At 34.3% G+C, this 17966-nt stretch overlaps 1 protein-coding gene across 1 annotated transcript in view; it reads left to right on the top strand.

Annotated features, from left to right (window-relative positions):
- LOC131851560 (uncharacterized) overlaps positions 1-17966 on the top strand; it is a 226747-nt gene that overhangs the window by 119786 nt on the left and 88995 nt on the right. Inside the window, exons 4-5 of the mRNA XM_059202073.1 lie at positions 12921-13800; positions 15010-15110. Of these exons, the coding sequence (XP_059058056.1) occupies positions 12921-13800; positions 15010-15110 (981 nt within the window). The remainder of the gene's footprint in view (positions 1-12920; positions 13801-15009; positions 15111-17966) is intronic.

Genomic DNA, 17966 nt, shown 5'->3' with positions numbered 1-17966 from the left:
ATACAAATGTTTGTACCGTACGAGGAATCGAACCCACGGCTATCGGATAGTAAAGCGGTGTGCTAAACCACTAGACCACCGAGGCTGTCATATAATAATAGCAATAATATTAAATACACAATCTTACTAATATTGAAAACGTTATACTATACTAATATAGTTTATACATCAGAATAACACATGGGCAATAAATTTCAAGTGAGTGAAACCGCGGGCAAAGATACTAGTAGTATATATATATATATATATTTATATTATATATATACATCATAATAATGTAGACAACAAGTAACTGTATCACTCGCATAGTATAATACAAAAAAATACCTAAACTGATACAAGAACTAGATAGATCTCGAGATATATATATAGATTAGAAATTAATAGTTAATGAACAAAAATTTATTTTTACCTTAAATGATAAATACATAAATGTACTAAAGAACAATGATACTATGATATATTTAATGTTATTCACTTCTGTATAAGTTTCAGTTACGAATAATTGAAAATTATTGAAATAGACAGCGTACTAGCAAATATATTTCATTTCATCTCAACTGAATGTCACGTGAGTCGTTAAATGTATTAAATGAAATAACGCGAGCAGGGTATATTCGTCTGAATATATGTACAATAGCAGAATATAAGAGCAAGTTTAAAGTTATTACTCTATTTATTTATGCAGAGTTCTTAACAGGTGACCATTGAATGAATGTGTAAAATATATAATACTAGCTACTCGCCCGGGCTTCGCACGGGTGTACATGTATTATATTCATAAACCTTCCTCTTGAATCACTCTATGTATTAAAAAACCGCTTCAAAATCCGTTGCGTAGTTTTAAAGATTTAAGCATACATAGAGACGGACAGACAGCGACAGCGACTTTGTTTTATACTATGTACCTAATGATGATAATTTTATTGGAATTTCAAATGATTATATGTGATTCTGTATGATTTGATTATTGATTTAATGTATTGCTTGACATGTTATTTAAATATATAATTAATAAATGTATTGAAATTGTATAAATTACACATATTTAATTGTGATCTTAAATTAATTATTGTAATGGAATCTATACATCTATACATATAATCTATACATATAAATAAAATTGGAGTGCCTGTTTGTAATATTACTAAATGCATATGAATTGTCTGTCTGTCTGTCGGTCTGTTTGTTCCGGCTAATCTCTGGAATGGCTGGACCGATTTTGACGGGACTTTTTTTTAGCAGGTAACTAATGTAAAGAGTAACATAGGCTACTTTTATTTTAGGAAATAAAGTTAAATTCCACGCGGACGAAGTCGCGGGAACAGCTAGTTTTACAGTAATTTAATAATAAATAAAATGTACCTCTTCTGTTTACTTTATTTCATACAGAGTTTTGATAGTATTTATTATTATTATTTTCCAAATAATCAGAAAGTCAAAATTATTTGATGGCACGTCAATGACCCCATTAAACATTTTTTGGAAAAAATGGCACGTTGATGCATAAAGGTACGTCTACCCAGATCTATAATGTACCATGTCAGAAGCAATAAATAAATTGAAATCTAGTATAGACTTCATAGGACGTTGAGGATACTTTTTCATCACGACTTGATTGATATGGGTAACAAATAAAGAGGTCTTGACAACGTGTAATGTCATTCTTAATCCTCCATGTTGAGTAATATAGGCATTCTTTTCTTTTACACGACTGCTGAAGAAATCTAGTCTTTATTACATGGATGTTAGGGTTTTTAATGGCCGCAGCTGGCTTTTACAGCTTCACCGGACGATAGTCGGCGAGTGCAGATGCCACTTCAAACCCGCGGAAAGACTTATGGAGCGGCTGAAGGCCAACTTCCGCCTGACAGATACGACTCTAGTGTGAGGGGACCTTTGGGGGTGCGAACCTCTGTTCAAGCCGGCGTAATTTCGATCCCCGTTTGAATTGGACGGGGGATCGATCGGATGGGTATGGCGCACTCGTATGCACTGATGATATATTCCGTCATAGTGCAAGTGGAAGAGGATGAGATGAGCTTATTCTCATCAGAAAGGCTAGTTAGTCCATCGTGACGTATTTACCAGGATTTAACCGCAACTTGAGGGAGAGGTAGGCCGCGCAGAGATGTCTACATATATTATATTGCTAACAATAGACAATTTAAGACTAGCCCTGAAATTCATGTATCTAACCTTGATTGATCAAGATAAAAGTAGCTGTCTTTTCCTATCTTAGGATACAGACAAGTACATTTTTTTTTATTTATAGTTAAGTCATCAAGGACGTAATAATGTAGCAATCAGACTGTCGCATAATTTTTCTTTAATCTAAAGACATGACGACTCGCCTGATGATAAATAGTAACCGTCGTCTATATAAATAAACAGCACTACGGTTTTTTACGACGGCCCGCCTGATGGTAAACGGTAACCATCGTCTATAGAAATGAACAGTACCACGGACATCATGTGAGATCCGTGATACCACTCATGCAATGCTTTAAATGACTCAAATATCATGCCTCTTATCCTGTAATTTCACTGAAACACATCTCACGAAGAAGTTGCTTAAATAAAATAGAATAGAAAAATTATTTATTCAAATAAACCTAAATGTAAGCACTAAGTTGGTCATATTTAATTTTTTTATTCTACGTCTCATTCGGAAAGCAAGAAGAACGATCAAGAAATTTGCGGTTTGTTTTATTAATCAAATATTGTAAAAAGGTGCAATTTTAATTTTTTTAATACAAACGTGGCTGATAAGCAGTCTCATCATAAGAAGAACGACCAAGAAATTATCGTTTAACTTTATTAAACAAAGGTATTAAAATGTTGCAATTTTAAATTTTCTACGTCTCATTCGGAAAGCAGTCTCATCACAAGAAGAACGAACGTAATTTTGCTTTATTAAACGAATATTGTAAAAAGTTGCAATTTTACATTTTTAAATACAAACATGGCTGAAATATGTTACTAGGAATCTTATTAGGAAAGCAGTCGTGTCATTAGAAGAACGAGCAAAAAACTTGTGTTTTGCTCTATTAAATAAACGTAGTAAAATATATGAATTAAAAAGTGGGACTGAGGTACCCAGTCAGATTTAAACTTACCTTTGGTTTTGAGTCCACTGCTTTTTTTAGTCTACCTCTATTAATTATATTAGTTGAATGTTAGTTGGTTGTGATATTAGCATATATAGAAACATTTTGCGAGTCTGCCCGAAGAATTTATAACAAGATTGACCAATGTTTGTCTAAACTTTGAATATTAAATTCTGAGAACTAAAATAGTTTTGTTAGAGTCAAAACTTTCGCCGCACAAAATCATTAAAGTTGTTTCCCATTTCTCAACACAACAACAATACTCGTATGCAAACATAAAGATAATTAACAATAATAATAATCTTAGACAAACGATGCAGCGCCATCAATTCAAAAAAAATTTTGAATTTTGAATTTTGATGCAGTGCCATCTAGTCCCAAGGTAAGCAGAACTTGTATTATGGATACTAAACCACTGATAGTTAATATACTAATGGAATACTTGTATTTATGTATTTATTTGTAAATACATACATAATATACATAGAAAACACCCAGACCAATAGAAACCACCATACTCATGAATACAAGTTTGTATCATGCGAGGAGTCGAACCCGCGACCATCAAAATAAGGCTGTATGTTTAACCACTGAGCCACCGAGGTCATCATAATTAAGAATATTACCTTGTTTCTCTTGTATTTTATAGCATTTACTATGGGCATCATTCGGCATTCCCCACGTGAATTACAGGCAATGTTACTCGCTTATAATGTATCCGTTTTTTTTATAACACAGAGGACAAACGAGCATGCGGCTCACCTGATGGTAAGTGATTACCGCGGCCCATGAGCACCCGCAACACCAGGGGAATTGCAAATACGTTGTCAGCCTTTTAAAAAGGAATAAGCTCTTTCCTTGAAGGTTTCAATATCGGATCAGTTCTAAAATACCATAGCTGGAAGGTAATTTCATAATAGTTGTGCGTGGCAAAAAGTTTAACAAATAAAAATACAATAAAAAATCAAAATCTTTCCTGTTTGCTACATGAATATATGTAGGTATACATAATCTTTTCATCTATGCTAACATAATAATGCTGAAGAGATTGTTTAAACGCTCCATTCTCAGTAATATATAATATTAACTAATGCAAACACAAACTTACATGTTTGTCAACTGCTGCTAGTTTCTAGTTTGTATTCACACATTTCAACTTAAAAATGTAAAGTTACAACTAAATAATTTAAAAGAGCAACATGCAAGTTTCTCGCTCGTTCTTCTTGTGATGAGACAGCTTTCCGAATGAGCGGTAGATTAAAAAAATAAGTATGACTGTACAAAAGTGCTTAAAATTTATGTTTATTTTAAATCTATAGAATTTTTATTTATTTATTCTTTAATGCACAATGTAATTCTGAAATTTGGCATGCAGGTAGATGTTATGACGTAGGCCTCCGCTAAGAAAGGATTTTGATTAATTCTACCCTCAAGGGGATAAAATAGGGGATGAAAGTTTGTCAATTTTAAACCGATCGGGCTGAGACTTTGCATGCATAAAGCTACTATGACGTAGGCATCCCCTAAGAAAGGATTTTGATGAATTCCACCCCTAAGAGGATAAATTAACCAGAGCGAAGCCACGGGCAAAAGCTAGTTTACTTATAAAACTTTTTATGCCATCAACCAAAATGCGAACTTATGACCTTTTGAGGTCTACGACGGAGTAGGAAACCTCTAAACCATGATGAAGTTAAGAATGTATGTGGAGAATACAAAATGGATGACAAATATCTTATTTACCATTTCATGAAGATCGACGTAGAAACTCGGCTCGTTTCCGAAGACACGTGTGACGGATTCGTACACTATTTGTTAGCAAAACAAAGGATAAAAAGAAAGGCAAACTTTGACAACACGGCGGTTCACTGATCGCATAAACAAACATACAGATTTCTATATACATACACGCGATAAGTAATTTTAGGGATATTGAAATTTGGTGTATTATCGATTGGTTTGTTATTTAGCGGGATTATCACACCGCCTTTTTTCAATGGTCGCGAGTTCCCCATAAACAAACATACAGGTTTATATATACAAACAATATACATACATGTGATAAATAATTTTAGGGACATAGAATTTTTTTTCCGTCTCGGTGGTTTAGCGAGTTTATCACACTGCTTTTCATCTGATGGTAACAGGTTCAAATCATCGCACGGTATAAACATTTGTATTCATGAGTATGATTGTCTATATCGGTACTGCTTTTCTTCTGAAGGTCATGGGTTCGATTCCTCGCACGGTATATACATTTGTAGTCAAGAGTATGATTGTTTACATCGGTCTGGGTGTTTTCTACATCTTATATATAAAATTCTCGTGTCACAGTTTTCGTTCCCATACTCCTCCGAAACCGCTTGACCGATTCTCATGAAATTTTGTGAGCGTATTGAGTAGGTCTGAGAATCGGCCAACATCTATTTATCATCCCCCCAAATGTTAGGGGTAGTCCACCCCTAATTTTTTTTTATCTTAAGGCAAAACAACGTTTGCCGGGACAGCTAGTTTTTTATATATAGTTATAAGTGTACCCCAGATCATCATCATCTACTTCTTCCTTATCTCATTTATTTGTGGTCGGCCTAATATGCTTTTCTCTTCCATACATCCCTGTTCGCAGTCATCTCGTTATTTACTCCCTTTCTTACCATATCATCTTTCACACAGTCCACCCATCTCTTTTTAGGTTTTGCTCTACCCTTATAACCATCCATTCATATGTAACACGCGTTACTTACCCATTCTATTACAGTCAAGTTATAAGTCTACTCCAGATGAACTACAAAATTAGACCGTAATCGAATTTGATATTAAAACTCTAGGCATCTCTACCATCCAATAGTTCTAGAACACTGAACTAGAACTGCAAATATGCTCTGTAACGTTCACGGAAAGTCGATGAAACTCTTTTAAAATGTTAATGTCAACAATAGAAAATAACTGAAAGGAACAATATTTTCTATAGTAAAAGCTTTGTGTTGTACCTGTAGGAAATAGCGAGTACTGTTTTTGTGCTGTGAAACTGACCAGAGGTGTATCGATAAAATAATCATCATTACATAGTATAAAACAAAGTCTCTGTCGCTGTCTGTCCCTATGTATGCTTAAATCTTTTAAACTACGCAACGGATTCTGATGCGGTTTTTTTTAATAGATAGTGTGATTCGAGACGAAGGTTTATATATATAATATATGTACACCCGTGCAAAGCCGGAGCGAGTAGCTAGTATGTAATAAATAGCGGTATTTCCTTTCTAGATATAATCGAACATTTACTTGGACTTTACGACGCGTCACCACACAGTATTGAATATTTCATCGTCGAATTATCGATATATAGATATATTAAATATCGATATTGTCGAACATTTACTTGGACTTTACGACGCGTCACCACACAGTATTGAATGTTTCATCGTCGAATTATCGATATATCGATATATTAAATATCGATACTGTCGAACACTTACTTGGACTTTACGACGCGTCACCACACAGTATTGAATATTTCATCGTCGAATTATCGATATATATGTAGATATATTAAACATCGATACTGTGGAACACTTACTTGGACTTTACTACGCGTCACCACACAGTATTGAATATTTCATCATCGAATTATCGATATATAGATATATTAAATATCGATACTGTCAAATACTTACCTGGACCTTATGACGCGTCACCACATAGTATTGAATATTTCATCGTTGATTTATCGATGTATCGATATCGATATTTTCCAACCCGACCTACTCATAACCGCGAAGAATAATTTATCAACTTTTGTATGTACATAATGCTATTGTATTAATTTGATTGGAATTAAAACAAACACTGCGAAATTGTTTTATTGTTTCGTAAATGTATTTTGATATAACACGTCACGTATTCACAATATCAAAATTCCATTCTGTATATGCTATTGTGGTAGGTACTCATGTTTATTTATTAACTAGTAATCCGTCCCGGGTTGACACGGACCCAATATTTGAGTTTATTCTTTTATTAAAACATATTACCTTATCTGTGTTAAAACTAAGATAAGTCTAAACTATATAACTAAGATGTGAAGAACAATTTATTCAAAATTATATACTTATTATAAATAATATTCACATAGCGCAACCTCTCCCACACTTGGAAGGTGATTAGTCTTCTTTTAAACTGATAAAAGAAGTGAAAAGAAAAGATAATATCAAATAAAATCTGATTTTGACGGGACTTTTATTGGCAAGTAGCTCATATAATATAGAGTTACTTAGGCTTTTATTTTAGAAATATAAAGTAAATTTCAACGCGGACGAAGTGGTGAGTACAGCTAGTTTGCCATAAAATTAGTTCGTGTTAAGACCCAGTTAATAATATAAATAATGTATAATAGAGGTAGTAGGCATACAGACAGCTTTATGTAAAATATATATTTTATTTATTTATTAAAACTTAATGCATAAATACATAAATAGAGGTACACATGGCGGACTTAACACCTCGAGGCATTTTCTCCCAGTCAACCATTGGGCAAACAGAGATTCATGTAGGCGGTGCATTAAAAAAAATTGAATTTAAAATCTAAAAAAAAAAATAAAAAATAAAAAACGTTCACTTTAATCTTATATATAAAATTCTCGTGTCACAATGTTAGTACTCATCTGAAACGGCTTGACCGATTTTTATGAAATTTTATATGCATATTCTGTAGGTCTGAGAATCGGCTACTTCTATTTTTACCCCTAAGTAATAAGGGTTGTCCACCCCTAACGTTATTTTTTTTATTATGTGTTATTAAAAAATACATACAACCCTAAATTTTCACCCTTCTATCACCAATCCCTATTTTTTTATAGCGTTTTTAATTTATATAGCAAAACAACGTTTGCCGGGACAGCTAGTAATGTATAATAGAAGTAGTAGTATAGACAGCTTTATGTAAAGTACATACCTCGGTCACCTGTCTCATAAAATTCAACAAAAATGTTATTGGATCGTTTGTGCGACGACTTTTCTGTTGGTATGTCATTGTCTCTTTGTTGTGTGCCGCCGTGATCAAAGTTTCCACTTATAAGTTTGTTTTACAAGAATGTAATAAACATTTTTGTTAGTAAATACCTCTAATGTAATACTAAATAGTCCGATAAAGACGAAAATCGAGTTTGATAAAAAAATATAAATCTTTTCGAAACAAATGATTGAAAATTATAGAATAAAATAGCCTTAAACAATATTACAAAAAAGTACATTTCTTTTCAATAAAAAATGATGACACTAAATCATTTTGAGAAATACTTTCTTTGGTAGGTTCATCCCCTATTCGAAGCAAACAAATGATTGAAAATTATAGAATAAAATAGCCTCACGTTAATTTATGCCCTTAAGGGTGGAATTTCTCAAAATCCTTTCTTAGGGGATGCCTACGTCGTATTAGCTTTATGCATGCAAAGTCTCAGCCCGATAGATTTAAAATTGACAAAGTTTCATACAAACTTTCATCCCCTATTTTATCCACTTAGGGGTAGAAGTAATCAAAATCCTTTCTTAGCGGATGCCTACGTCATAACATCTACCTGCATGCCAGATTTTAGCCGGATCCATCCACTGGGGATTGGGCTGTGCGTTGATAGATCACTATGTCAGTCACCTTTCGCGTTATATATTATTTAATATGAATAATAAGATTATTATTATATATATATATTATATCAGAGGGACTCGTTTTAATAATATATTTTACTTATTATATTATATATTTTAAGGTTTTTATTTTTAGCTTAGTAGTATTAGTTAGTATTAACTTTTATTAATTTATAATTTACAACTTAAATACATAAACAAAAGATGTTTAACATTTCAGAAATTCTGTATGTTCAGCCCATACAATCGACTCCACAAACTCTAACTCGCCAGCATTTCATATGGAATGCCATGAATAATTTATGTCATACTTATAGCTGCTGTGACTAATCAAAACGAGATTTATGCCCATTCGTATAATCATGTCAAAACGCTTGTATAACATACATTCTATGAATAATGGTATATTGCCAATTGAAGGTTTTAAGCAAGCATATTTATTAGTTACTAGCTACTCGCCCCGGCTTAGCCCGGGTGTACGTGTATTATACATATAAACCTTCCTCTTGAATCACTCTGTCTATTAAAAAAACCGCTTCAAAATCCGTTGCGTAATTTTAAAGATTTAAGCGTACATTGGGACGGACAGTGATTGCAACTTTGTTTTATACTATATAGTGATTTATTATTTTACTAGCTTTTACCTCGGCAGGTGGAATTTATCAAGATATAAGATATCCTTTCAATGGGGATGCCTACGTCTTAGTAGCTTTATGCAGGCAAAGTCTCAGCCCGATCGGTTTAAAATTGACAAAGTTTCATACAAACTTTCATGCCCTATTTTATCCCCTTGGAGGTAGAATTAATCAAAATCCTTTCTTAGCGGATGCCTACGTCATAACATCTACGTGCGTGCCAAATTTCAGCCCGATCCCTCCAGTGGTTTCGGCTGTGCGTTGATAGATCACTATGTCAGTCACCTTTGAGTTATATATATTTAGATTTGTATTTAAATAATGTATGTTAGGGACGGACAGACAGCCACAGCGACTTTATTTTATATTATGTAATGACAAGTTGAACTTAGTCTCACACATCATCACATTTATTCAATTTACGTAATGTCTTTTTAAATTATAACCTATGTGTCCCGTATAGCAAGCAGCAACAAAACGCAAAATAAAAGGAACAAAACGCGTTCTGATTGGAGCGCACACCCATCCAATTTAAATTCACTACGTAACGTACAGACCAAAAAATCAAGGATTTAAATCATCAATCGATCGGGGCAACGTACTTTTCTGCACTCATCCTAATTTATCATTTATAATAGTTGTTTGCGCGTTTTCTAAAACCATAAAAAAAAGTTTGTAAGCCGCCACACTGTTTTTTCCCGCCCCATTTCCCTTGCACAATATGGACAATGATTATTCGCCGCCATCTAACAAGTGAAACAACCACCGAATGCATCAATTTAAATAAGGAGCTCCTTAAATATTATAACAAACTGTATTTGTGTCGCGAGTGTGGTGTATTGTTATTGAAAACCTCAAGTGCTTCAAGTCACCGACGCAGATGATCTATATACCTACTATAATTTTGTGTAATTTGGGTGAGTTCCTTATTTCCCTTTTCCTACGATCACTGCAGTGTGGCTAAAAACTACATCAATAGTATTTACCAATTAAATTCAAGAAGATCAAGCGAAATCTATCATTTCTACACCCCGTAATCAACTTAAGCCATCAACACCTACCATATATCATTCGAGCCGCATCAACACGTCCCACTGTGTTATTCTGATGTATAAATTATATTATTGTAAAGTTACATCAGAATTCGTTAAACAGTTTTTGGGTGAAATATTTCTAAATATTTATTTACTAATAAATAGAAAGATTTTTCATTTTTTAAATTCTTAACTGGAATCGAATCTACACTACACGAGAGTTATTTTAAATGTATTAAAACGAAATGAAACATTTTCTCTGAACATCAAACCCGAGCTTTTCCGAATAAGCTTATGAGATTAGGAACCATAATATGTATGTAATGTACTTTATGTCTAGAGTATTACGGTTGCTAATATAACGAAACTTGTCAACGTCTAGATTATAGCATATAAACAAACAATGTTTCAGTTGTGTTACAAGCAAGGCTGCCAATAGTAATTATTCGTTATATTCTTAGTTAGTTATATTAGTAGTTGACATTTATTATTATGTTTCGCCCAATTTACATAATATCTTTTTAAATTATAGCCTATGTGTAATTCTGATGTATAAACTATATTACTGGTAAGTTTCATCAAAATCAGGCTGCTAGGCCTATATTATAAATAACAAATAGACTAACATGCTTAAGAATCGATATTATAAAATATATATATTGATATATTGAAATTGATCCTGTGGTCACGGCACTGACGACGGCAATCTGTCACGGCAGCAATAATACACCACACCCTTCGACCGGTAGTCCTCCAGCAACATTGTGGTAACCTGGGCCACAAACGCCCTTAAAACTCGCGTTGTGACTCGACTCCAGCTGCGTCACCAGTTACTCTTAATCCGCATATAGTCGACAATGTTCTGTTTTTCGTGAAAGGGTAAAAAACAACCAACCATTGAACTATCCATCTATACTCCACTATTCAAAGAGGGAACGTTGCCTCAAGGGACCCCTTTTAATAATATATTTTAGTCATTATATTATATTTTTTAAGCTTCTTAATTTTAGGTTCGTAGTTGTACAATTAGGTTAAGTATATTTGTACATACAAAAATTAACTCCATATATTTTGCAATCTAGCTTGCATTTGTTTTTGTGTTCATAAAAAAATCTCAAACCCTTAAACCTTAACTATGGTAATAACGATATAATAATATAGTGTATAATAATTTGGTGCAACAAAAATCACCAAATTTACCAGGACTCTCGTACAACTACGAAAGAAATCCTTCAGTACGAAAAGAAAATATATCATCAGATGTTGCTACAAATTTGTAGGGTGATGATAAAGTTATGGGTAATTTTGTCACTGCAGCCAAAATGTAGCATGTAATAAGTTTTGTATGCCTAATTTTGTGTTTTTTTTCGGACTATTTTAATGCTGTTGGCCGCAGCTGGCCTTTACAGCTTCACCCGACGATAGGGGGCGAGTGCAGGTGGTACTCCAAACCCGCGAAAGGTCTTATGGAGCGACTGTAGGCCAACTCTCGCCTGACAGATACGACTTTAGTCTGAAGGCATTGCTAGGGGTTCGAAACACGGCTCAGGCCGTCGTAATATCGATCCCCGTTTCAATTAGGCGGGGGATCGATCGGATGGTGTATTTAGTATATAGCAAGTAACAACCTTTACTAAACTGGTGACTGTGAACTGCCTCCCTTCACCCATCCTCAAAATATTCCAGAGTTTCTACCTTCTTTGTACGATCCAAAAAGTTTTAACATTGCCAACCCTGGTTACACGTGACGCGCAATGAAATCGTTCCATTATTACCATAACTGTACTCGCCTTGAACTTTCAAAGAAGTTTCCATCAATTTTTTACAATGTAATTACACTCATGTGTACTGTATAACTCTATTATGTATGTTACGTTTTATTACAGTTATATACCATATTGTTACAGTTAGGGTTACTTTGTATAAAATCGCTTTACTGGGTACCTCTGGCTCATCTATTTCTGCTTTCCTATTTTCCGTTAATCCTGAGGAATGGCTGCACATGTGATGTTCACGGGAGCCTTAACTTTGTGATGCATTCCATTTTCCTATCATTATTTCAATGGGTGTAGATCCAATAAAGGTCGGAATTTTATCACTAATAGTAGAGGACATAACGTTTCGAGTAGCCGTGGTCCACTGAATATTTCTAGTTTCAACAAGCTAATCGTAGCGGAATTAAATCAAAGAATATAAATCAAATAAGTAATGAAATGTATAGAGATTTGAGCAGAATAGCCTCCACTATACTGACACATGGCTTTTAAATACAACAGGCGTCACATGAAGACATTTGGGGTTCTATTCATGTACATGTATTAGACGGTTGCCACTTTCCATTAGGTTAAATGGCATTGTGAAATCAAATCAAATCAATTTTCGTTTGATTTGATCTTTATTCAAGTATATCATTATTTGAATTTCATATCATGCATACTTTAAAAATCGTTAGAATAATTATACTTATTGTAAATAAATTATTTTTCTATCGTTTGTTCCAGATTGTGCAATACGATTACGAGCGACGCGAAGCGGCCGCGTCCACTCCGGCCACCTGCCGCACACCCACGGGTGCCGCCTTCTCATTTCACAACCTTCGCCAAAAAACGCCTTACTCATCGAACTTCACAAACTCAATGTCCCATGTTCAGCGGGGTTTATCCGCTTCGCACCCAACACGCCCACTCTGTGTGGTAAGCTGGAACAGATTCCAGTCCAAAACAGAAGGTTTCTGTACTCCAGTTACGCGAAGACTCCAGCGATAGAGCTGCACGGTCGACCCACGTTCGCCGCGACATACCGTCTAGTAGACCACTGCCATGATGTCTTACTAACGGCGAGGAACGGCTCGTTCGAAGTCGGCCCAGCAATTAAATTGTTGTGCTCTTACAAAATTCACCTGCCTTATGGTTACCGGGTCGCACTGCGCCTTCAAATGGGAACTGGACCAATGACGATTAGGGAAAACGATGTATCTAATATTATACATGAGGATGCGCATGCTCTTTGTAAAGGCATGGAATTAAGTCTAGAAGATGGGGAGTCAAAATGGCGACACTGTTCGCAACCAGGCGATCCCTTAAGAAGTGTTCAAATTGTTTCCGAGGGGAACGCTGTTCGGTTGAACATTAGTATTTTAGAGAAGAGGAATTCTTCGGCTATGTGGTTGAAAGTGTGGTGGATGGATAAGGAAGTGGAAGAGATTGTTGGACATTGTGACTATGGTTGGGTCGTTTCTGGAGACTTCTGCATATCAGCCGTGAGAGAAGCGAAGAGAGCTTGGAGACAGGCGGAAGCTGAATGTGTGAGATTAGGGGGACATCTAGCAAGTATAGTGAATGAAAGGCAACAGCAGATATTGGATCAGCTACTGCTTCACGCGTAAGTACTTATTATTTATATTACCAATCAAATACTGAACAGTTTCCAAGGAAAGATGATTCTTGCCGTTCTGTAAAATTTTTGTAAACAGATTTTGTAGCGGTTAATCCCAATGTTATGAGTATAATAGGGACATGTTTAAAATTACCGGCTCCTAACATTAGCAATTTAGACTGTCTCATGTCTGTGTGTAACGCTAACAAATCGCTTGGAATCAGTATCAGTTGATAAATATTGTAAGTACCTGTTTTCGAATTGAAGTGTGACAATTTATTAATAAAGACAATACCAAATAAATAACTATTATTGATTGTTAATTTCTGGTTACTACAATTGTCTGAAACGACTTTTCAATTATGATAACAATCATCAAAACCAAATAAATACAGTCCAGTATTCATTTAATTAATGCCCGTTACGACGTGAAATGTCGGCGCAAATTTTCACGTCAATCGCAAATCTGTTTTCATAGATTAAACGGAAACTTGTTTCGCCTGAGGACGCAAGTCGGCCCGACAGATTATTTTAATCAAGTTCAATTAACACAAAAGTTTCTTGGAAGTGTTTTCATTAAAAAAAATGTCAATTTACTCATTTACAGCGAAAGTTTTCTGGATTCAATAACATTTCCAAAAATTGTGAATCAAGCAGTTACACTTTTTTTTGGAATGTTATGACTGCACAGAAGGTGCTGGGTCTAAAAATCATAAAACTTTGCATATTATTTTATACGAAGAAAGATATTCTTTAATTATTTTGGCAAATTATAATGAGAGAAACTAAATTCGTGTAAGATCATAGGATTCGATTTATTTGTGCGATTACGCTCTATTTACGTTTGATAAATGTTTAACTCTTTACTATGTACAGATTTCTTATTTATCTAGTTCGTGCGTGACACAAATTCTAAATGTTCTATTCGCCTCAAATAATGGTCGGTAAAATGTTTCTGTTACGTTACTCAGGCTAGCCTGGTCTTACATATCTGGTTTCTCACCTCATATTAAACGAGTACTGGTAAACCGTCGCTGTAGTTAATTACCATCAACGTTACATAAATATACTACATTTACACATTATATTGAAATCCTTGAATTTTTAGCCACTGTAATTTTTTGATAATCTTTTAGCCACCCACGGTGGGAAAATTTCATCCAGATAGTCAGAATGGTATTTAAGATGTGACTGACTTGTTTCTTTCTATTGCAGCCCTGGAGCCGGAGTCGACGATGTGTACTGGATAGGAGCAACTGATGCCGTCCACGAAGGGGAGTTTCGATGGTCAGATGGACTGCCATTTTCCTATGCACGTGAGTAATATTTATTCCATTTTAGTAATTTTTAGGCTACAGAATGGCGTGATTTTTGTTCAATCTTAGTGGTTCCGATGGACCTTTGTCCAGACTATTGTTCTTTGTTGATTACCACGAGATTTCCTACACGGATAAGAACAATAATGTCGGGTTCATAGTTTCTGACAGCGGTTAAAAATCTCGTATTGTCTCAGCGTAATTGTGCTAGAAGAGATTAACGCTTAGAAAATCCTTTGTACAATAAACCCTTTTTTACATAATTAACGTACACGTTCCTTAGCTCAAGATAAATTATGTTCTTAAGCAGACATTAAAAAACTTGCAAGATTTATTGCTGTAAAAAAACTCAGAGTATCACATTTCTTACCCGCTTGCTGTGTCTTTCCCCAGACGTTTTCATGTTAAAAAGATATCTTCAAATTAATTTCTTACATTTCGTCTGCATTAGGATAATCACGTTATTCCATTTGAAATATAAATAAACATGTATCTCGTTCTACATAATTCTAATTATTAAATCTAATAGTTACAAAATACGAATTTACCATTTCAAAAAATTTACACAATTTTCATTTTTAAGGTAATCATAATATTATTAATATAGTTAAACGGGTTTTAACACAAATCATTTTATGGTAAATAAGAGTATTTACCTCTCTCGACGATTCCGAATTAGATCTTTATTTACCATAATATTATTCGTATTAAAACCGGTTTAACTACATTAATATTGTTTACTAAAAGCGGTAGTTTAAAAATAAGTAAATTATAATGTATAGTAGTAATCAGTTCCCGTCCTATATATAAGTTCGCATGGACCTTTAGTTTATCTTATATATAAAATTCTCGTGTCACAGTTTTCGTTCCCATACTCCTCCGAAACGGCTTGACCGATTCTCATGAAATTTTGTGAGCATATTTAGTAGGTCTGTGAATCGGCCAACATCTATTTTTCACCCCCTAAATATTAGGGGTAGTTCACCCCTAAATTTTTTTTTATTTTAAGGCAAAACAACGTTTGCCGGGACAGCTATTTAAAAATAAAACACGTATTAGTTATCAATAATCCACTTTCTGTAGTTGAAAGAATATTTAAAATTGGTTTAGTATTTTTAAGTTAATTCATTTGAAACAAAATTGAATCTTACCTCTTTATATTAATTTCGCTAAAAAAACAATTACTTAATGAAATGAGTAAAACTGATTGTATTGAATAATTATTGTATTGAAATAAATTATTCTTAAAAAGTGTTAATATCGCTGTAAAGAATTTGAGTGAACTCTTGTTAAAACTTAAGATCTATGATATTGTTGTTAGATTGCATATCGAATCAGGGTTGTATTAAGTCAGTCTTGACGGGAATATTGCCTTCATGCTACAGAGGCTGTCTCGATTGCTTTTGAGGATGGATTGTCATCAAGCGAGACTGAAGGGTTATGAAGTACCCCTAACTTATAGCTAGCTACCCTAGCCAGAAACTTTAAATTGTTTTTCTTTGCAGTTTTATTTTTCTATTTTACACTGATGAGATGCTGCCTTTTTTTCGTATGAGCGATGCACACACACTACGTTACTCACACGTTTATTTTCTATATATTGTATTTTGTTAACTGACCAATGTAATTGTGTATGTACTTCTTATTTTTTTTTTTTTTATATTACTGTACCCTATTTGTATGCCTTTAATGCAAATAAAAGTTTATCTATTTTACAATTTATGTTACATGTATTTATTTATTTATTTATTAAAACTTTAATGCACAAATATAAAAATAAAGGCGCAAATGGCGGACTTCACGCCATAATGCATTTTCTCCCAGTCGACCATGAGGTAAGCAGAGATTAGTGGGTGGTGCATTATTAAGAAAATAACCTGAAAATAAATAAAAGTAAGTAGGTATAAATAAAGTAAATTAATAAATTAAATATATATATCCAAATACATACATACTAAAAACACATCAACAATGAATAGTCCAGTATAAGCGAAAGATCACTTTCAATTTTCCATAAATTAATGTCGTATTTTTAATTACCGATGTCCTTGGAAAGATAATAATAATAATAATCTCAGGACAATTCACACAGCACCATCTAGACCCAAGTTAAGCTAGCTAGAGCTTGTGTTATGGGTACTAGATAACTGATACAAATACATAGATTTTTTTTGTAAATACATACATATTATACATAGAAAATACCCAGACCGATACAAACAATCATCTTATGAATACAAATGTTTGTGCCGTGCGAGGAATCGAATCCGCGACCATCGGTCGTAAAGCGGTGTGTTACACCGCTAGACCACCGAGGTCGTCAGACCACCGAAGTCGTCAAGATGATTACGGGACATACAAAACGGGCACGATACAAAACGGGAGAAATGCGATGCAGACGAAATTACACATCAGTTCGTATGTAAACAAAGATTGTATAGATATTAGAATGCAGTGTACAGAAACCAGTTTCACCACAAACGACGTAAGATACGGTTTGCAGCGGCTGTAATTCTCTGTCTGACTCGTAAAGGATTAGTGTGGTTTCAGAGCTCTCTCCCGCGTACACTTAGGTTTTGGATTTTACTACCTGCCAATGTTTTGCAAGAACATTAAAGTTTCTTAAGGGTCGAGTTTTTCAAGAATATTAAGGTTTTGGAGAGGTCGGTAATGCGTATGTGACATCCCTAGTGTTTCAGACATCCATACGCTACAGTAACCATTTACCATCAGATGGGGCGTATGCTACCATCGTAGCATAAAAAAGCGTTTTATTACCATCAGGTATGCCTTCATATGTATATACCATTCCAATGTCTGATATCTGATGGTAAACGGTTATGTTTACCATGCCAT

This window comes from Achroia grisella, unplaced genomic scaffold (genome assembly GCF_030625045.1).
Source record: "Achroia grisella isolate CSIRO2021 unplaced genomic scaffold, CSIRO_AGI_Agris_v1 utg784, whole genome shotgun sequence".
NCBI classification, from domain to species: domain Eukaryota; kingdom Metazoa; phylum Arthropoda; class Insecta; order Lepidoptera; family Pyralidae; genus Achroia; species Achroia grisella.
This window is presented reverse-complemented; position numbering and strand designations above follow the sequence as displayed.